The following is a 22360-nucleotide window of genomic DNA, read 5'->3' as shown; positions in this document are numbered from 1 at the left end:
TCCCTTTGTTGCCGAATTACCTTGAAGGCCGGCTCCGTCTACGTTTGAAGGCAAATTCACGTCACTGTCCTGGAAATGTCGAAACATCCTTGAACGCACGCTTTGTTACCCCCCCCAACAGCCCAAAAAAACATCCCTCATGGATTTTTGCCACATGCGCCGCGAACCACACTTCAGTGAAAACACCCAAGCTCTTAATTTCACTCGATTCTACAATTTCATGTCGATCTTCGCTTAGCTTAGCAATTAGCACGGCTTCGTCGTCTTCCCTTCTTGAGAACGACGACGACGTGCCAAACGTGTCAAACTCTCACCGCCCCGCAGGCACCGAGAAATAACTGGAGAACAATTCCGTCTTGTGTATCGTTTCCGTAAAAGTAGCCAACCGAAGCTCGTTGCTAGCTAGCTTGCGCGCCGCAAGAAGCGCCAGGCTTCCCTCGACCTCCGACGACCTGCGATAGGCGACGTGACGTGACCACCTGAACCGTCGCCGTCGATTGGAAGACTTAAAAGTCTTTTATTCCCAGTCTTTTGATGAAACACAAAATGTTCCGAGTGCCATGCAAAACCGCTTATTTCAAGCCTAGCGGAATCTTTGAGATCGAAATGCTAATCGCTCTGCCACTGCACTTGGTAGATGGCGTTCCAAATCGAGCCAAAAAAAAACTTGTTTGAATTTCATCTAAATCCGCTAAAAAGGCTAGCGCTTCTTCGTGTGTGGTCGCCGCGGAAACCATCTCCCCCGGCAGCCGTCGGGCCCTTCAACGGCGCCGTGTAAACAAACGGGCGGCGTCGAAGCCGACATGAAAGGCGTCAGTGTCGGCGTATTAGCGTCCGCGTTGCGTTACGGTGGGCGAGGCGCTAACGTGGAGCGGCGCTGAGCTAGCGAGCGAACGGCGTGTGCGCGCGTGGCGGGGGGAAGAAAAAGAAAAAGCGGCAGTGTTAACACAACACAACCTCTCTGCGGACGCACAATACGCGCCTGTGTGCGCGAGCCAAGACCACTCGCCCGCTCAGCTTTGTGTGTGCGCGCGAGCGGTGGTCGGCGTCTCGCAGACGAGGTGACTGCCAGGCTATGTACACAACTCGACGGGTATGGAAGAAAAAACAGCGGAGCACCACTGAGGTCGTACAATGCGGAATTCAAGCCGACGAAGCTTTCTGGAAAAAGGCAACGACGCTTTTTGCTTTTAGCGACGACTCCGTGGTCCTGAAACTTTTGACACCGAGATGACGACAAAACTGAAAGACACGAACATGATCCGGTTTGAATGGTAACCGACTCTCGAAGTTTTCCAAACTTTTTCCAATGATGTAAAACAACCAGAGCTGGCCACTTGAAGCTTTTTTTGCCGGTCAGCCGCCCGCCCTCTGGCCGCGATCTCTGCACTGTCCCGGCCGCGACCCTCCAGCCTTATTCAAAAAATTTGTCCGCGGGCGAAATGCTAACGGCAAAGGTTTATTTCTAGCTCGTTAGCTGGCTCATTTCCTGTTGAATCGCGATTACCGTATTATGGTCTTATTTGTCTCCTTCTTCGTCTTCTTTCTTCTTCAATTACACACATTTGGTGTTCTAGGGATCGTGAGAAATGGAAGCACGCTCGAACGCGCTCTGCTGCCTCTTCAGACACAAACATTTGGTCGTGGCGCCAAAGACGCGTTCGGAGGCCATTTTGTCGCAAGTCGGTTCATCGCACGCGCGAGGGCCGATTCGTGGGCCCGACTAAAATCAACCGAATTGAACTCCAGCAGCTATTATTTGAAGAAATAAAATCCAAATGGAATAGAAAAATAGACATTTTTAAAAAGTTGATCTTTTTGCCAATCAGAAACCGGAAGAAAGTTGTTTTGGGAAAAAGGCGCACCGTTGGAACAATGTCAACGAACGGGACATTGAAATGACTCAATTACTCGCGATTGTCATCATTGCGATGATTTCATGAAAAATAAAGTAAATATGGCAGAGAAATTCTAAAGCTAAGCTAGTCGAGCTCATTTTCCGTCATTTTCTGGGGCTTTCCAAACATTTGTCGTTCTTTTTCGTCGTCCCGCTTTCCCGACTTGACCCGTCGTCTGTTTGTCTTCCAGGTGGGCTCCGAGGACGCCATGCGAGCGGCGGGTGTCGCCTGAGCTGGCGTGGGGCCTCGCTTCCGTTGGCCTCGCCGGGATGACGGCGGCGGCGGCGGCGTGGCGTTGGCTGTGGCTGGCGTGCGTCCTGCTGCCCGCAAGCGCCACGGCGGCCAGGTTGCCCGTCACCGAGTCGGAAGGTAGGACGCGTTTGCGCTTGCTGTGCTCTCGACTTGCATCGCACCCCAAAAATTCAATAAATAAATGAGGCAGGCTAAGAGCTGATTGGCCAGCACGGCCGCCAAGGATTTTTTGCCATATTTGATCGGGAAAAAAAATCTGCTAACCAAGTGCTTGGCTGATTAAAAGTTATCAGGTTTTAATGTGGTCAATTTTGCGTTTGAACGTGATAAGTTCCATAAGCGGAGTTCTGGTTGACTTCTCACGTTAAAATGCTGAAAATACAAATAATATTTAAAAATTTAAAATAAGAATTTTAAATATTTAAAAAAATAAATAAATAAAATAAAAAATCAATATATATATGTGTGTGTGTGTGTGTGTATAAGATCTACATTTGACTTCTCATGTTAAAATCCTGAAAATATATTTAAAAATTAAAAGTAAAAATTTTTTAAATTATTTTTAAAAAGTTGTCACGTTTTAACGTGCTTCATTTCCCGCGGCAACTTCACGTTTTTAACATGATCAATTTCACATGATGCGCTCGCGCGTGCATGCGTGTGAAGCGTGCACGTTGTTCGCTTAGAGGATTTAATTGGACTCTTCTCGCCTTTTTTTTTTCTCCTCCTTCTTCTTGTTTTAATGTCCCCGAGGCGGAGGAACCAGCGAGGATCAAATTCCAAAGTAAACGCGGGACATGTTTGCTTTAATCACTCACGCCAAAAAAAAAATAGAAAAAACAAATGCGGAGGAGTCATCTTTTTGTTTGAGGCGACGGCCAAAGTCTTTGTGCTGCTTTTGCTTTCAAGTCGACACACACACGCGCGCTGCGTTCGTGTGTGTGTGTGCAGGAGACATGACAAGCTCAGCACTTCTGACTCTGCGTAACTTGAGACAAATAGTCTGCGTGTGCAGACGGACAAAAGTATCGGGACACAATTCTCGTCCTCGTCGCAGTCGTCCTCGTCTTCTTCTTCGTGCCGCCCGTCTCTCTCATCTTCCTCATCCTGCCGGTGGTTCCCGTCCTCGTCTTCATCATCATCGCCGTCCTCTCCCTTGCCCGTCAGCTTGCGTATCTTGTGTGCAATTCTTCTCATGTCACTCGTCGTCCTCTTCTCCCGCCGTCTTCATCATCTTCATCTTCATCGTCTGTGCTGGTGCTGTTGCTAGGTCGGTCCAGCAGATGGATGCGCAGTGGGTAGAAAGTGACTGTTGTTTACGAGCAGATGGCTCCATTTCCTACCTGTGTGTGTGTGTGTGTGTGTGTGGGTCATCAAAAGTTGGCGCTAAGGATAGCCGCGTCCTTGAACGCGGCACGTCGTCTGACGGCAACAGTGGCCAAATGACTTACTCGTTGACGTCACGCTGGCTGTGTGTCATGCGTTTGTGGCTCTCTCTTGTATTTACAGTACCGAAGGGCCCCCCCCCCCCAGAAGAGGGACCAGACCCACATGATTTATGTGGCTCCTCCAAGCTAACGTTTTGGAGCGGCACATTTAGCACACTCACTTTTGCCATTCCATTACTGTGTGGGCACACGTTTGTCCGTGCCAGTGTCGGAGTGTGTGTGCGTGTGTGTGCCTTCTGAAACATGTGACTAGTTATACAGGCCTCAGATTTGGTGGCCATCGAAGTTCTGGAAATAACCCAGAAATGGCAATTTGGAGCTTCCTGATTGGTTGCTTTCTCGGGAGTTTTTGTGGGTCTGCTCTCGACAGACGTGGCGACCAAATTTCGTGTTGCCGAGTGCAATTGGTTTTCAAAAGATACTTGGTAGTTCCGGTGAGTCGTTGGTTCATGATAAGAATGTCTACCAAATCTCCCGATGCGATGTCGAACTGTCTTTTGGGGGGGCGGGGGCTGAATTTTCCAAAACGTGCAAAGGAAGATTAAAGTTTGTGTGGTTGGCGGTGAGACGGTTAAAATCCTTGCGACTGACACACACGCACGCACACACACACACACACACACACACACACACCCCCGCACGAGTGACGCTGGGGGGAAAGTTGGCACTCGGTCGGGGGAGACGAGATGAAGCCAATTACACGACCAAAATAAAATTCCATGGGAATTTTCAAGCGCTGCTGGCGTGGTTTGTTTAAAAAAAAAAAAAAGTGGGTCGTCTTCGCCCTCACCGCCGCCGTGGTCTCCTTTCCAGGCCCCGAGCGGCTTCCATTACACTCCGCAGGCGGCACAAGGATTTATTATTTTTGCTCTCCTGGCAGAATAACACCTCGAGCGGGGGGGGTCGTTTTTGGTTTCAGCCTGCAAAGATGGCGGCGGCGGCGCTGTTTTCCATTCACAGAAATGTTCACGCGAGCGTTCGGCGTCATTCGGGACAAATAATTCCGTTTCGGTTGGCCGCCTCGTTTTCAAATAAAAAAAAAAAAATTGAAGCGTGCCAACATGAAAAATGGAAAAAAAATGTTTTGATTTCAAAGTAACAATTAATGCCGAGTCACAAGATGTTGAGCTTATTGAGCATTAAAAAAAAAAAAAAAATGCTCATCCGATTTGGTTTCAGGAATTTGCAAGATCAAAAAGCTCCAAACGCTAATTTGAAACTTCAACCCTGGTTTGAAACGTCAATCTCGAAAGCGGACTCGCATTCGAGCCTCTCCTTTTAAACGTCGACGCTGAATTTGTGCCTGAAACTCAAATTTGAAACTTCTTCCCTGATTGAAAATTTCAACCCTTCAAATTCAAACGCGAACGAGGCTTCAGACCCCAATTTCAAATTGAAAAAGCCAAACCCAAATTTGACACCCTAATTTCAATTGAAAACACTCAGCATTCTTTGAAACCAAACACTCCTCGGACACCCTGGAAAGCCCCTTTTGAAACCCAAACCCTGCCTTGAAACCCTCGTTTGCCTTCACACCCACACTTTTCAACTTTTGGGACCAATTTCAAATCCAAACGCTCGTTGGAAAGCCTTACCCTGATTTCACACCCTAATCTGAAAACAAGCTAAAAACAGAAACTCAAACAGGGTGTGTAAGTCATGTGCGTGCGTGTTTTTGTTGGCTGCCAAGCTGCCATCTGTTTGCTTCTGCAACACGTACACATGAAGTTATTTTGCAATCCATCACGGTAATTGTGTCAAACCTTGTGTGTGCGCGCGCAAGAATTTTTTCAAGCATTTTCAGCACAAAGAGACTCTTTGTTACGACCCCGGCTCAGCATCGCTGATGACTATCTCAAGCGTTTCCTGCGGGCGAGCTCGTAAATGAATAAAAGCGCTCGTTTGTCATCGGCGTGCGGCCGCGACAGGTACGCCACGCGCAGGTGCGTGACTCCGAGGAAAGGGTTTGGCCCTCCGCCAGGATGCTACGTGACTGAACGTATTTGATGTTGCACGGTGGAACGTGATTGGCCGGGCCAAGATGGCCACTTGAGGCCTAAATGGGAGACTCCTTGTGTCTTTTCAGGCGTGGCTTCTTGAGACTTTTTTTGTGGGTCTACTCATGATGGACATGCCTGCCAAATTTTATGTTGGCTTCACGAGGGTGAATTGTTCTTTTGGGGTTCAATTCTAAAAGGCCAAAGTGGACACTTTACACCAAAACGTTGGACTTTTGGTGGGTCTACTCACGATGGAGAGGAACACCAAATTTCATGGGGCTCAGCGAAACTGTGTGCCAAAATGTTCACTTTAGACCGGGGGGTGGGCAAACTTTTTGATCTGCGGGCCACAATGGGTTCTAAAATTTGACAGGGGGGCCGAACCAGGAACAGGTGGATGGAGTGTTTTGGTCACTTCACCTCATCGGAGGAAAAAAAAAATAATTTAATTCTAAATGAAAGTGAACATAAGTATTTTTGTCTGTGACACACCACCAAATTTAGAAAATAATTTTTTTTTTCAAGTTCGGCGGGCCGGATTAAAATGTTGAGCGGGCCGCATGTGGCCCCCGGGCCGTAGTTTGCCTAGGCCTGCTTTAGACCAACATGGGAGACCTTCCGTGTCGTTTCCAGCATGGTTTCTTGAGCCTTTTTTTTTTTTTTTTTGTGGGTCGACTCAAGATGGAGATCTCGACCAAATTTCACGTTGTCGTAGCAAATTTTGATGACATTTTTTTTCTCATGCAAGATGATGGCCCCCATCAGGAGCGAGCCTCTACAAAAATTTGAATGAGACTTTTTTTTTTATGTCGACTAAATTTTAGGCTGCTGTATTCAGAGTCCAGGCTTGTTAGCGAAGCGCTCGGCAATGCAACGTCTATCTTGAAGTTGTTGTCAGGCATCCAAAATAGAGGCATCAAGCTCGGGGGGGCGGGGGGGGGGGTGCTTATTTCTAGTTCTTGAACTCCGGCGGCCAATCACTCTTTCGTCTTGGCAGCCTTCTTTGCCCCCCAGCAAACGCACCCCAACACCCATCGCCAAACACCGCGGAGCGAGCGAGTCGGGACGGCCCCGATTAAGCACATTGTGCGTCTGTATTTACATCCGGCCAAAGCGCATTAAAGTGACATTAGGGCTGCCGGCTGAAAGAAAAGGGGGCGCACCTCCAGGATGCCCCCCTTGGCATGGCTGCAAAATGAAAGTGGGGGGCGGAGGTGAAGAAGAGGGAGGGCCGCAGATCCTGTGTGAAGGTCACGTGACGCCGGCCGCGGCGTGCCAAACGAGCGCTTGGCAGCCTTTTGCACAGGAAGTGAAAAGAAGCCGTTTGGCGGGAAAGCGGCAGGCGGGCGCAAAATCGCCGACCGCCGTCTGGAATGCGTCTTTAGGTCTCGTCCGTGGGCGGAGCAAAGGATTTTGGATTGGGTACATTTTGGGCGAAAAGCCAAAATTCCAAACTTGTTCTTCGGCTTTCAAACCAGGGAGGACTTTTGAGAAATTGAAACTCACGTTCGAGTTTCAAGTCTGGTTGGGGTTTCAAATGAGGGTGTCCAATTTCAAATGAAGCTTTCAAGACGCTGTTTTGAAATGAGAGTTTCAAGACAGCATTCGGGTGACAAATTCAGGTTTTAAGGAGGATTTTTTTTTTTGCTGATGTTGACGTCGATATTTGGCGGAAAACGATTCGGATAACCGATTCATGAGTTGTTTCATTAAAAAAATTCAACCCCCCAATAATATTTTGTTCGCCTTCTTAGCACGTGAAACAACAACGATATGAATAACAGGCAGAACATTTGACGCTTTTACAACACTTTGTCCTTTAGTATTAGTTGAAATCGGCAAACCCCCGCCGATATTTCTTTTTTTTGTTTCTGGAGGGATGTTTGCATAACATTCTCTTTGTCTTAGGTTGTAATGTGTGGAGAGAAAAAAAAAAAGGGATTACGTACGTACGATTTGGGCCCATTTTTGTCCGATGAATCGGTCGGGCTCATGTTCGGGTTTCAAATGTGACTTCTGGATCTGGATTAGGGTTGACGTTTCAAATGAGGGTTTCGATCTTGGATTGGGGCTTCAAATTCCAGTTTTTGATTTCGGATTGGAAAATCAGAGTTTTGTCTTCAGGTCTCAAATCTCGTTTCGGCTTTCAAATTAAAACCCCAAGCCGCAAGGCTTCGCTTTCAAGCAAGCGTTTCAAGTCCGGGTGAGGCTTTCAAATCAGGGTCCTGATCACAAAGTTGCGCGACATTCCTTAAACAAACGGACAAAGTCCGTCCGTCCTGTGGCAAACAATCGCAAGCATTGGATAAAAGCAACGGTTTGCGGCGGGAACGCGACGCGGACCAGCTGGCCGCGTCGCGTTCCCGGCCAGGACTTGTTCAAGACGAATGTCTCCATCTGGAATCCATCTCGCTCGGGGAGCGCTTTAACAGCACTTAATGCTTTCAAACGGCCCGTAAAAATCACCTGCTCGCTTCGTCCGCTTGGCAAAGGCGCTCCCGGAGGAACGTCTTCGCACTCGGCTGCTTTTTAATCGCCGATTGGCTGCTCGGCCCACCGGCAGAGGAGCCTTGTTGATTGATTTTGCGATGCGGTTGTTCTTTTTAAAGCTTTCGAATAAAAAAGTCATTTTCACTACTGTGACGTGGCGCCATTTTTCCATCCCACGCTTGTCCACTGGAGGGCGCCCTGAAAACGACATCTTGCAGCACGAGGCAAAGCGCGGGCGAACCTCGTCTAAATTTCAGTTCTTCAGCGGAAAATATATTTACTGTGGAAACAAAAACAAAAATAATTGTCCTGGAACAAACTCAATTTTTTTCCAATGAGGTCTTCGCTTCCCAGTAAAATACAAAAAGTTACAAACTATAACTTTCTCAAACGGTTTCTAATTTGTTGCGAGGAACTCTGCTTGGGGGAAGGTTTTTAATTTGCGCTTTGAAATGGAGTTGAAACTTACATTTGGGGTTGGAGATTAGGGTGCCGATTTGCGACAGGGTTTCGAGACGGGGTTAGGGTTTTCAACGAGGGATAGGGCGTCAAATGTTGCTTTTGTGGTTTCAAATTGGGGTGTTAAGACAAGCGCGAAGATGCAAATTATCAGTCCGAGACTTTTCAGGACCGGCTTCGGGTCAGGTTTCAAACCAGGATTAGGGTTTCAATTTATGACGATTGAAAACATGTCATTGTCCAACAAATCGTTTCAGGACTTGCACCAAAGTTTGTGAATAATGTGGATGTCGATTCTTGACGTTTGTTATTTGGGGCCGGCGGCTCAAAAAGTTGGTTAAAAGGTGAACCCAAAACATCATTTTTCTTGATATGAGCTCTTGGTCATATCGCTTTTTGGTGATCTTATCCATTTTTTGCCGTACCATTTATCAGGCCGCGGGCTCGGCGGCTAAAATGTGTTGATTATGGATGACCTGCCGCCTGCCGCCTGCCGCTTGTCGGTTGTCGCCGAGCAGCCCCGATTATTAAAGCCTCCGCATTTTCTTCTCCTGCACGACGGAAAGTCATCAAAGTGCTCTTAACGCCCTACTCGGATTTTTAATTGACGCAAGGACACAAAAGTTGATGTTATTGGTGCCCTTTGAAAAATACATTTGTACACTTTGTCCAGGACGCAAACAAAATGTTGCGTTCCAACTCTCGAGTACACGGAGTTGGTCTTTCAAGGACAGGGCCGATTTATATATATATTTTTTTTTTATTTGGGCTGGGCGGGTTCAAATGAGGCAAATTTGGACAAATCTGAAAATTACGAGCGTGACCATAAAGTGGACGTTGCAAAGCTAAATGTTGCACTTGCCGTGTCTTTTCAAGCATTGCTTCTTGAGACTTTTTTTTTTGTGGGTCAAAGCAAGATAGACGCGCCGCCCAAATAAATGGTGTGTCGCTTGGGTGCGGAATTTTGGGTCCGTTTTGTCGAGCAAGGCAAATTCACTGCTTTTAACCAAAATGGCCGACTCTGACTTTGCAACATCTCCTCGTGATAGACTTTCAGATTGCTTTGGGAACGGATGACTTAATTTTTGTAAGTCAGAGGCCCACGACTCGGCCATTTTGGACAACTGGAAATTACAAACCAGCCTAAACTTAAAATGTCCGCTTCGTTCCAAAATACGAAAGACAAACCTCCTTAATGACATGTTGCAAAGTCCAACTGGCTTCATGGGGTTCATTTTCCAAAGTGCTTCCCGTCCTTCCGGCTCCCTCGCTTGCGGCCCTCGGTGAGCGCGACTTCGCCCACATAAAGAGTTTCTTTCTTCCTCCGGCGCCGTCCGTCCGCCCTCCTTGCGGGTTTGCCGAGGATAAATAAACCTCTTCACGCGCAGAGGACATGGCGTCTGCGAGCGCACGCCGGCCCGGCTCAATGAGAGGGCCTATATTATTGTTACCGTACGGAGAGGAGGGGCGGGGCCATGCTGGCCTCTTGATTTACACACTGACCATCTTACACACACACACTTGTGAAAAAGTGTTCTTCAAACAGAAGCTGAGAGCGACGGGGAAAGTAAAGCTTTTCATTCATCTTTTTGCGATTGCACCTTTCACCCAGCTGATGCGGCTTCCCGCAATTAGATATTTCCATAAAGTTCAGACAGTTGTCGGATGCTAACACCAAAAAAGTTGCCTTTGCTTGCCAGTCTGAAAGGGGCTAGCGACACCCACGCAATACAAAATCTGTGAAATGCGTTAGCGCCACCCTCAGGACCGGAGTGGAACGGCTTCAACTGCCACGTCAGATTCGTCATTTGACATCAAAGTGAAGAATCTAAAAAGTCAAGGAATCCGTTTCACTCAACTTGAGTGACATCACGACCAAATTAGGACCACCTGGTGGGCAGCGGTAAATTTCGAAGAGTTTGCGTTTGAGTCCTGCGGCCATTGAGCACAAAAGTGTTGGTGTCACTAAACAGATTGAACAAGCTGCAAAGCTCCACGTCCAAATCCGATTTTCCTTGTGTGAGGCTTTGAATCCAAAGCCAAAAACTTTGCGAATATTGTCGAGTGTCGAGGCCCGGCAATGATGACGGCGACTCCGTAACGTGACCCCTCCCCCCCCCCCTCCGCTCGCCTGCGTGTTGAAGACATTTCAAGACATATGTTCTCATTTGCCTTTGCAGAGGTCAGCGCTAATACGCGAGTCAGTGAGCCATTTATTCATTCTGCTGCCGCGCGCAACACCGGCGCCTGCCGTGTTTTCCTTTTCCTCAATGGGCCGTTTTGTTTGGACTCAAAAAAAAAAAACAAACAAAAAAGTCATTTTGTAGCACCAGGAGTCTCGGTGAACGCGAGCTAGCGCGTCACCTCGGAGCGCTCCAAAGGTTACATCCAACGGCATACTTTGAAATTTTGCTGAATTTCGATTTTCACCGCAGCCCGTCTAAGCATCGTGATTTCAAAAGCCGTTTCCAAACGCCGTTGTCCTCGAAAAGACTGAAAGCAGTTGACAAGGCGCCATTTGCAATGATGGAGAAGCTAATTGAGCTTTATTTTTTCCATTACTACCGCTGCCTGTCTAGGCGGGATTTCTTGTAGATGTCTGTGGTTGTACGTTTACGGGGACAATTTCTGTGAGTGGAGACCTGCTAACTTTAGCAACTTTCTACTTCTATCGCAGCCCTTCTAGGCTTTGCAATTTTGAAAAGAATTTCCCTGACCAAGTCTTGCCCTTTAAGCGCGCATGCGACACGCTCCCTCAGACCAATTTGCCACGCCCACTATACATTTGTACCACAACCCCACTAGGCAGCATTCTCTTTTTTTTGTGGGATTTGTCTTGATAGAGTTCCTCTTAAATCAAGCACGTCAACCTGCTGTTGAAAATTCCCACTTACTCACAATGATGGAATGAAGCCCACCACCCGTCTAAGCATCGTTACCTGCTAATGCTGCTTGATTTGGGATTTTTAACGCAACCCATCTAGGTGTCAATATTCAATGTATTCATATTCATGACAAAGTCTGGTGGCGTGTGGCCCGAAAAGTTCGTGTCAGCATATGAAAGCAGTTCAGCCAATAAAAACATCTGCTTCCAAAATGTACAGATTTTTTTTTTTACCACAACCCATCGATTCAGCCCATCAAAGCCTCCTTATTTGTTTATCAACATGTGAAAGCTGTCCAGTGAATGAAAACACAACCAAACTGACACAAATTTGCCGCGTTAGCTTTACTTATTTTATATTCCTCCCACAGCCCGTCTAGGCAGAAGAACAATTTAGCCCAAATGAATTGCACCGACATCAACTTTGGGAGCTTTCTCGTCTGTGTTTCACTTCGCGTTTACCGCGCGTCGGCCTGCCATTGCGCCAGGTTGCAGCAGCGCGTCCGCCTTTCTAGTCGGGTCACGGGTGGGTGTGTCAGGCCGTCATCTATCACACGCCTCCTTCGCCCTTTCCCAGGGTCCTGATGTGTGTGCGTGCAAACACTCTTCTCATTGTCGCTTCCAGCTGGTGTGTGTGTGGGGGTGTGTGTTGTACTTTCACGGTGTTCCCGTGAATGGTTACCACGGCAACGGCGTGGAAGCGAGCGGAGAGGTCTGATTTAAAAGGGTGGACGTGGCGTGTTGATTTTTCTCCGGCTCTCTGCTTACCTCATGCAAACATTGCGCAACGGTCACCTTGAATGACGCTTTTGCATTTCTTACCCGGGCGCAATTTTTGGAGGGTTTTTTTTTGTAACTGTTTTGCGGTTTGAGTCGAGGAATGTGGGAACCTCATTGGATGACTCGAATGCCGCCATGTGATTCCTCTCAGCCAATCAAAAGTCACAAAAAGAAAAATATCACAGCAACTGATGTCATTCGAATTACATTTCGATCAAATATCTCAAGATAAAAAGGAGTTTTTTTATTTAGTTATTTATTCATTATTCAAAACTTATCAATTAGGTTAAATAGAAAAAAAGAAAAATAGCAGTTTTTCATAATTATTCTTAACTCCACTTTGTTTATAAAAAAAAATAATGAACTTTCTAATAATATTACATATTATAATATTACAAATTATAGGAATGAAAAAGTCCCAAAAGTAGAAACGCTTCAAGATGTCTTATTTTCTATTTTCGGGTTTGCGCAGACGCCGTGTCCAGCGAGTCGGCCTTCCTGGAGGACTTTGTCCTGGGCGTGGGGGACTCCCTGGAAATGTCATGTGACCCCGAGGAGGACTCGGCCCGGCCCGCCGTTTGGTACAAGGACGGCGGGGTGCTGTTGCCTGGCGACCGGATGCGGCCCGGCCCGAGGATGCTGCGCATCGTCAACGTGTCTTACGAGGACTCGGGCGTGTACGCCTGCCGACTGGCCCGCAATAACAAGCTGCTCAGCAACTACACCATCAGGGTGACAGGTATGGACTGGTTCCTTCCCGCCACCCGTCTGGGCGGCAAAGCCGTTTGGATGATTTGGCTTCTCTTGTGCCTTTTTCACAAATTGCTCCCATCCAGGTATCAATATCATTTCGGATCAATCCTTCTGCCAGAGTGGCGGGTGACTGATTTCTACCGCGACCCGTCTAGGCAGCTAACAGTCACTTGACGTTTGATCCCAAATCATAAAATGGCAAAGCGAAAGAAAATAAAAACTAGCGGGCCCATCAACTTGCAGTGAGGCGACTTTACCGTCATGTTATTTTCATTTGTTGGCTCTCTCCAGGCGTCCGATTGGCTAACATCGGCCAGCTGGTTTAGAGCGCCACCTGTTGTTGTGGAATGCGGACCCGGCTTTTTATTTTGGGAGATCCCAAGACAGATTTTTCTTTGAAAACACTGAAGGATTTTTTTTTTTAACAGTTTTGTTGCGCAAAACAAGTTCTGTTTTAGTGTCCAAGTCTGAAGTCGAACGGCATCTCTTGTGAGTCGTCCCCTTTTTTTTGTCTTGTCTCAAAAACAGAAGGTGAAGGCGCATGCGTGTGATTAAATGTCGGACAAGTTTTGCACACCAGCTGAGGCGCTTATTGACAAGTCATTAGAAAGCAATTAGCTGGAAACATTTCATCATTGCCAACAGATGGCGTGGCAAGAAATGAGAGACGCGCACACTGGCAGCAAGCCGGGAAAGAATTTTTTATTTTTTTTGCGTCATGATGATCACGGATGGATGACTTCTACTTTGGTTTCAACAAATCAAAGTCGCAGTTGTACGACATTTCTGGGATGACTCTGCTTGTTCATGAACTTTGAATTTTGTGGCAATTTTCGAGTTCAGTCCAAGATGGAAGCCAAAATAACCACTTTTTTTGTGGGTCGACAAGTCCGACCGTCTTTTGGGGCGGAATTTTGTTCAAAATGTCCAAATGAATCCCTGCAAGGCAACGTTTCCAATAGTTCTTCTTGTTTCTCAGCTAAAGTTTTTTGTGGGTCCACTCATGCTTACCAAATTTATATCAAATTTGGAGTTTGATTTTTTTTTTTTAATTCTACCGGGAACTGCAAACTCAAACTTTGTGCTCCAAATCAAAATAGCAACAATCAACTTTTTGTGTTCAATTTCGTGCGTTTGCTCACATTGTTGCTCGCTCAAATTGGCTTTTGTGGCAGATTTTTTTTTTTTTTCAAAAATGTCAAACAAGAACCACCCGCAAGCCAAAAGTTTCGCTTTAAGAAAAAATTTTGTCTGCTTTTTCAACTTCATGACTTTTTTTTGGGGGGTCTACTTGAGATCGACATTCCGACCAAATTTCAGTCAAACTGACTTTTGATGATGCCAAGCCCAATTTAGCGCTTTAAACCAAAATGGAGAAATTCCTCAGATTTTTCGGGCGTCCCTTTATTTTTTTTCCCCCCCTACATTTTCGAAAAGTTTCTTTCAATCGTAAAAAAAAAAATCAAGCGAGCAGAGAAGGTCACGACTGTTCATCTTTTGGGAGTCGTTTTCGCACTCTCTTGTCCGCCTTTCAGCAACAAGTCAAGTGGGACTTTGTGACGCGTGTGCAGGCCGTTTCATTTCCTGCACCCCCCCCCCCCTCCACACGCACACACGCACGTGCGCACGCAGCCCTCCAAACAGCTCGCAGAACACACACGCTGTTGTGTTTCGCTTCAAATATTTGAGCAAGGTGTCAAATATGTGGCGTACGTGTATCAGCTTTAGCACCTAGACGGCGTCCAGTCGGCGCTAAGTGGAGGCCTTGTTCGCTACACAAACGTATATATGCCCCCCCCCCCCCCCCCATGGGAGCCCTGAAAAAAAATTATGCTGAGATCTTATGTGGCTTTACGTTTGCCATTCGCTCTCCGCCAGTTTTTTTTTTTTTTTGCCTACGTGGATAAGACCGACGTCTGACATTTTCGTACTCTTTCCGCGTTGTAAATCTCAATTGAGGAAAAAAATATATCTATGGATATTTTTTTCTTTTAGATTCTCTGTCGTCCGGCGATGATGAAGATTACGACGAAGATCCCGAAGATGGAGGTAATGGCAATGGTGAATTCATATTTTCTCTTATTCTCTTTTCATTTTATTCGTCGTGTTTTGACGTATTTTGGATGACTCTTCATATTTATAATCGGCTGAATCATGTTTCATAAAATTTCATCATCGTCATAATTAATAACGAGTCCTCATCGCAATCCATTGAATTGTAACGACCCCGAATGATATCCCTTCGCTGTGAATCGGATTGCATCGTATCTCGAACTCATCGATGATCGCGTTCATCGGGAATTATTCTTAAATCGTTCAAAATGCCTTTTTTTCTCCATTTCAAATTGGAATTATTTGTCGTCGCCGTCACGTCGTCATGAAGAATTGAATCGGCGTTGTAACTTCTGTCGTGACGTTGAAAGAGTGCGTCGTGTCTCCCCGGGACTCGCTTCCAACGTGTCGGGAACGCTGATTGGCAGCTCCTCAATCCGTCTCATACGAGCATGCGCCGCTCTTATATGAGCAGCCGAAAGCCACCTCGAGTGTCCACACGGAATGCGGCGTCCTCCGTGTGACAAAACAGTCTTCCTCCCAGCCGCTAAATCCACCTCATGACTCGGCAGGTCCCGCCCGGGCCGGGACTGCGAGGATTAGCCCCGAAAAGCGCCAACTTCATGTGCGCTAAGCCGGCGCTAATTGGTCCCATGGGAAGGAGACCCGAACACGTGATGGGGAAAAGATGGAGACGAGGCCACGGGAAATATTTGACGACTGGCCCGAGACGGAGACGAGACGCGAAACGAATTGATCGGGATAGTTGCTCGATTGATGCCGGTCGGCGTGATCGTCAAATTTGAAATCCGTGAAAAATGGGGACTAGCGATTGTGGGAGTTGAAAAAGTGTTTTTGTTTTTCTCCGTCAGAATGCGTCCGGTGCTTTGACGTTTAATGCGCATCAAACGAAAAGAAGGCTTTGTTGCCAAAATTGGCGCCGTCGAAAAAAAAAAAAATGGCAAGATTGGGACGGAGGAACGACGTTTAGCGACGTTTAGGCGAAGGTGTTTAGCGCACCAAACGGAAACGCGCAAACGCACTTTGAGTCGAAATGTCGCACCAAACGGATGTGGTGTGCGTGTTTATGCTTTGTGTGTTTGCAAATGTTGTTGTGTGTTTTTGTGTGTGCGCGGGTGTGATGTGTGTGCGTCGGAATGTGAAGAGAGGCTAATCTGTGGCGTGTCCCCGTCTCTTGTTTACGCTGGCAGCCAAGCAGAAAGCCACTCGCTCGCCAGCTCATGCTACGCTACGCTACGCTACGCTAACCCGCCTGCCGGCCGCCATGCTTCTACTGCGCATCTTCAAAGGGCTTAATCGCCGCTCTGATCGGCCGCTGTGTGCGCGTGTGTGTGCGTCGCAGGCGTCGGCGAGGGCAAAATGACACAATTAGGCAATTATCCTCCGTCGCACCCCCTTTGACCACGTGACCGCCTGACCAGTGAACCGCCGCCTGCCGTGGCGACCCGCACGCTTCGCGCTAATTGCTGTTAGCTTTAATCACCCTGGGAAGTTTCTCTTTTGACTCAACACCGACGTTTTGCGCGTGATCAAACGCACCCCTTCCGATATGCATCCTCATAATCACAAGTCACAAATCCAATTGAATATCCTGACAGAGTTGGCGCACCTCCTCACCCCCCTTAGACATCCTCCAGAAAAATGTCAAATTTCATTTCCCAAACTTTTTAGAAGCCACACACCAATATCATGACACACCTTGACGCACCTGAAAAACCTTTCATATTGGCGCACCCCCTGTGCCTCACACACACCCTTCAATAAAAGCACAAATTGCCCAAGCCTTGTACCTCCTTCCAACATCTTCACGGAGTTGGCGTACCCCTTCTCCCCTGCACACTCCCTAAAAATATCGAGTCATAACTCCTATTTGTTAAGTCATGCACCCACTTCAACCTTCCAAAATAGTTGGCACACCTCATCTCCTCTGAACATATCCTCCAAAAAAATGTCATCATTTCCCAAACCTGTCAAGCCACACACCCTCTTTAATATTCTAACTTGAGTTTCAGAGCTGTTTAACTTGGCACCCCCCCCCCGCCCCCCTCCTAAAAATATGGTCACATTTTCCCGAACCATCTGAGCCATGCACCAACTTCCATCAACCTCACGGAATTGGCACACCTCCCTTCTCCTGCACTCACCCTAAAAATATAACACTATACCTTCCCCCATTTTTTTATACCACGCATTCCCTTCAATATTCGGACAAAGTTGGTGCACCTCCCAAAACTTTCAAGTAGGCGCACCCCCTCTACCCTGCAAACATCCATAATTCCCCAAACCTTTGAAGTAGTGCACCCCTCTCACTTGCAAAATTTCCCAAACTGTAGCATCGCACCCCCTTTCTTCCACAGTGCGAGTGCACCCCCCACAGCCCCCCACCCTGCAGCCAGTAGCAGATGAGCAGCTGATATTTGAACGTCACTCTGTCCTGTGCTGCCGACACTGAAACTTCATCCCATGTCTAATTGGCGGGATGGTATTTCCTCCGTGTGGGGGCGGCGTTCAGCGCACCCCCCCCCCCCCGCTGATAACCCGCGGCGGTATGCGGCATCCGAGTTGCGGCCCCTCGTCACGTCCACCTGTTAGCCGGCCCGGAGGCGACGACCCGAGGAGGCGGCTAAAAATATACCCAAAGTACGCTGAAAATACGGGAAGGACGTGAAGTTGTTTTGCCACGTGTGGCTCACGTGACACAAAAACACGCAACGAGCTTGAGGTCATTTCCAAACAGTCGGCCTTGCAACCGAATGGAAAAGTCGTCCTTTCCGTCCGTATTCAAAGTTTTCCGTTTTCTGCCGTTGGTCTTTTTCAGTGTTCTCGTCTTCTTCATCTGCTCAACTTTGGCTCACTTTGTTTGTTTTAGGGATGTACAATTCATCGAAATTCAATTTCACTCAAAATTGGCGCCATCGTAAATAAAAAAAACGATTATTTGATACATTTTCTCGTCGCTGTCCTGCGAAAAACGAGGTCTTTTTATTTTTTTGGGGGGTGTTTTCGCGTTAATGCAACGTCTGTAAGTCGGAAACCTCGTTTACGTAAAAAGAAAAAAAAATGAACGATATATAACGTTTTTCAAATGTCTGATATTATCGTGCGTATACTTGAGTTGAAAATTTGAAAATTTCAAAGTTTCTTTCCATGAGGAAACTCAAACTTGCACCTTTTTTTTAAAGATGGAATACATTTGATTTGCATGAATATTTTTCCATTTCTAAAATATGTCTACATTTTTATTTTAATTTTGTAAAAAAAAAGAAAATGGAGCATCCCGAGTTTGTTTCCACTTTTTTTCTCCTACGGTTTTCGTCTTGCCGCAGCGACGCGCTTTGTCGACGTTTTTATTCTTCTACAATTTGCGTCTTCATCTTGTTCCATTTGTCTCAATCTTTGTTCCTTTTTTTTTTTTTTTGGGGCTCATCTTCTCGTTTGTTGGGCTGTCGGCTTCGCCATATTTCCAATTCCAAATCCTCAAACTTACCATGTGAAGTTTTGTCGGCGTTTGTAAGTCAAACGTTTCATGGCTTTGGAATACGATGCTTGAAGAATAACAACAAATGAGCTTGTGTGTTTTTTTTGGGGAGGGCGACAGAGGCTGGATTGCGTCGTTCTGGGTCGAAAACACGACGATGGCTCACAGCAGACGTTTGCAAGCAGAAGAGCGGGACCACACATCAGGAGGCTATAAAAAGTGTGTGTGTGTGTGTGTGTGGTTGACGAGGACGCCAAGAAAGCAGAGTGCGGTGCGGCGCGGCGTCGGCGTCTCCTCGCTGCCTCAGCCGACACGAGAAGGAAATAATCAAATCCAGCAGCTAATTCCCTTTTAAGGTGTAACTCAAGTGTTGCTTTTCGCCAGCTGGGGGAGAGCGGCCACCAATTTCACGTGCGCACGCACACACACACCATTCTGATGACACCACAATTTCCTCCAAAAATTGACAGAGCGGAGGACAGACGGCTTTTTTCCTTGAAAATATATCGATGTTTATTCTCGTGATTCGAATACTTTTTAAAGGCTTAAATTTTGCATTATTTAGATTTTTTTTTTTTATTCTTGACAGAGACATAGATACAATATTCTGCTTCTCCTATTTTATAATATTCAGATTTCATTCCCAAAAACAAAAAATCTTTATTCTCGTAAAATTCAGACCTTTTCAAATCATCTCTGAAAAAATGTTACTCTTAATATTCCAACGTTTCTATAATCTTTTTCCAGAAGGGTTTACTCTTAAAAAAAAAAAAAAAAGCAGAGATTCTGACTTCTTTTCTTTAATTTCGACGCATGACAAATTTTCAGAATAAGTACATTATTCTCAAAATATTTGAACTTTTTTCTCTAAAAATAAAGAAAAATTAAGAAACTTGAATCCTGCTTTATACATATATATATATCGGATTTATTTTTGCTTTTTTTTTAAGTATGTAAATTTTAATTAAAAAAATCCAACTCTAACTTGCCATTTTTCATTGGAAAAAAAACTCATTTAAACTCTACTCTTATTTTTTTTTTAATTCAAAATCTTTTTTTAAAAGAATCCAACTTTAATTTGCAAATATGAATGCATCTTTCTCTTATAATACTTTGGCTTTTTCTCTGAAAAGAAAAGAAGACTTCACATCAGCCTATTTTTCTACTTATTATCCTAATATTAGTACTTTTCACATCATGATCTTTATTTAATGTCGTATATTTTTTATTTATGTATTGACATATTTTTAATTTTTAGGAAAAAAAAAGGTCTCGAACCTTTTTGCCGCCCTTCCGAATCTCGCCGTCTGTTGATTGACTGGCGCAGAATGATGACTTTGCAAAATTGCAAACCGTCCTGCGGCCAACTCAACCAGACTGCTTTTTATTTTTGTTCACGCTGTTTCTTTCTCTTTTATTCTTTTTTTTTTAAATGTTTTTAACGGCGTGTTCACATTGTCTGACTGAGAAAGACAGGTGTGTCCTGCTGCACCTTTTCTGCATCCACATAAAGAAAGTGAAGAAGAAACTCGCCCACGGCCTGCTGCTGGACGCTCACGATTAGTTCCAACACACGCGCACACACACACACATTGAGATGCTAATGAGCTCCTCTCAGTCCTTCTGCCGCTTATACAAAAGTAAAAGAGACATTTGATGAGCGATCAACCACCTCTTTGGCTTTTGTTGAGTTGAGCAGCGAGTCGCGCACACGCACGCACGCACATGCTCTGGAAGGGAGGGGGCACTGGAGGGGGGGGGGGCATCACTGTCATGTTTGTGCGCTGGAGTGTGAGAACAAGTCAATAAATCACCTTGGCAGTGTTGTGAATGGCGGGATTGTTGGACGTGGCAAAAGAAAGCGTCGGGGCCGTCCGCCGTCTTCCGCAAGTGTTTTGCATCGTCAACGTGCGTTCAAGAGAGAAGCCGTGTCCTTTATTGTCGGGAACTCTGTGTTTGCCTCCTAAAAGTCACATGAAGACGTTCAATTTGAAGGCAATGGATGACTGGCCTGCATGTTTGTGTCTGCACTTGGTGGATTTCTTTTTCAAATTTTGTTTGAAGTGCACACAGTGGATATTAAAAGTCTACACCCCCCCCTGTTCAAATGGCAATTAAAAAAAAAAAGGAGACCGAGATAAATCATGCCAAAAGTTTTCACACCATTAATGTAACGTTGAATTCAATTGGAGGCAGCGGACAAGTAAGTAATTTATTATTATTAATATTATTATTATTATTATTACAGCCCAGACACAATATTGGTGGAAGTCTCATTTTTAATTTTTATCCACACCAACCTGACACTGGAATTAGGGGTGTGTAGACTTTTTATAACCATTGGAAGTGCTACAATGTGGACTTCAATCTTAAAAATCCTAAAGTCTAACACTTTTGTTGACAAAATATACTTTTAATAAACTTTAATCTTTTAAAATTTTACATTTTCTCTCCCTCCCAAAAGTTGTATTTAAACAAAACGTCTTCTTTTTGCCAAAAAAGAAAATGAATGTCTTTTTTTTGTAAAAAGAAAAAAAAATATATACTGACATTTTTATCAAATAAAATATGATGATAAATAAATATTTTTGTTGAAAGGAGAAAAAAAAAAACTTGAATCTAATAATATCCCAAACTTTGTATCACCAACATTAATTTATTTATTTTTTTGGTGCCCAGAAGCTCCGTACTGGATCAGGCCGGACCGGATGGAGAAGAAGCTCCTGGCGGTTCCGGCGGCCAACACGGTCAAGTTCCGCTGCGCGGCGTCGGGCAACCCCACGCCCACCATCCACTGGCTCAAGAACGGCAAAGAGTTCAAGGGGGAGCAGCGCATGGGCGGCATCAAGGTCAGCTTGGCAACTTGGTTTACGCTGACGATTAATGGCCTCGACCGCCGTTGTTGCTTTTGCTCAACCTTCCGCGTCATCGAGCGTCGTGCGGGTTACTGATCATCACCGAGGCCTCATGAGAGGAACGCAAATAATTAACGGGTCACTTTGCCATCTGGTTCATAATAATTGTCGAATTTGGCAAAAAAAAAAAAACACACAACTTGCGTGCGAGTCATCCAGCTCAGCGGTCGTCGGCAAAGTTCTGATTGTCTGCTCCGTTGATCCAATATATGTGGTGGATGTCAGCATGCGTCGACCCCTCGGGATGTCGTCGAAATAATTCCGCAAGTGGGGGTCAGCTTGCTGTTCTTAAGAAGGCACTTTGTGCGCTTACGTGGACTCGAGCGATCCATTTCGGCTTCGTCCACTTAAATTGGACGCAAAGTAAGTCCGTTGTGTTCACTCCCACAACGGCGCAAACGCCATTTTCGACCTCCACCCGTCTATGAAAATACCAAAAAAAAAAAAGTTCAACTCCACTTTACCCAAAACTTGCGCTGGTAGTGCTAATTTTACGTCCGATACACGACTTGATTATTAGAAGCCGAGAAAAAGCGTCACCTGGCTCATTATTTTCGAGAGCGTAACTGAACAGAAGTGCCTGAAACTAAATAGAAAAAGGAATGAAAATCAAAATAAAAGACATTATTGCAAACGTTTTTCTTGTTCCTCTCTCAGTTTGCCGGTTAACGGCTCACTTGGTGGCCAACAAACATTTGAATCCCCGCCGCCGCGTCCCGCCGCGTCCCGCTTCATGTGGGAGTGTCTAAAAGCGGAGAAAGTGATCCCGCTCGTCTTCTCACGGCGAATAAAGGTCAGGATCGCCCCGCCGGGCCGCACGCCCTCCGTAGAATTCCGGACCCCCCTCGGACTCCCTCGCCGGGGACCACCAAAATAAATAATGCGGTGCTGAAACCGGAGTGCTGCTGGGATATTTGAACGCGGGCCCGA

General features: G+C 46.0%; 1 protein-coding gene across 13 annotated transcripts in view; it reads left to right on the top strand.

Moving 5' to 3' along the window:
* The window catches only part of fgfr3 (fibroblast growth factor receptor 3), a 45214-nt gene that overhangs the window by 3104 nt on the left and 19750 nt on the right, over positions 1 to 22360 (top strand). For 5 of the 13 annotated variants that reach the window (XM_088309676.1, XM_088309684.1, XM_088309660.1 and 2 more), the window contains exons 2-6: positions 2089 to 2267; positions 12684 to 12950; positions 14960 to 15025; positions 18636 to 18734; positions 21195 to 21364. In XM_088309676.1, the coding sequence (XP_088165802.1) occupies positions 2168 to 2267; positions 12684 to 12950; positions 14960 to 15025; positions 18636 to 18734; positions 21195 to 21364 (702 nt within the window). In that variant the 5' untranslated portion in view covers positions 2089 to 2167. The remainder of the gene's footprint in view (positions 1 to 2088; positions 2268 to 12683; positions 12951 to 14959; positions 15026 to 18635; positions 18735 to 21194; positions 21365 to 22360) is intronic. The other 8 variants (XM_088309715.1, XM_088309723.1, XM_088309700.1 and 5 more) reach the window with 4 other exon arrangements.

This window comes from Idiotropiscis lumnitzeri, chromosome 1 (assembly GCF_059441095.1).
Source record: "Idiotropiscis lumnitzeri isolate Australia: NSW breed Sydney's pygmy pipehorse chromosome 1, RoL_Ilum_1.0, whole genome shotgun sequence".
Lineage (NCBI taxonomy): Eukaryota > Metazoa > Chordata > Actinopteri > Syngnathiformes > Syngnathidae > Idiotropiscis > Idiotropiscis lumnitzeri.
Note: the sequence above shows the minus strand (reverse complement) of the source record. Positions and strands in the feature narration are given on the sequence as shown.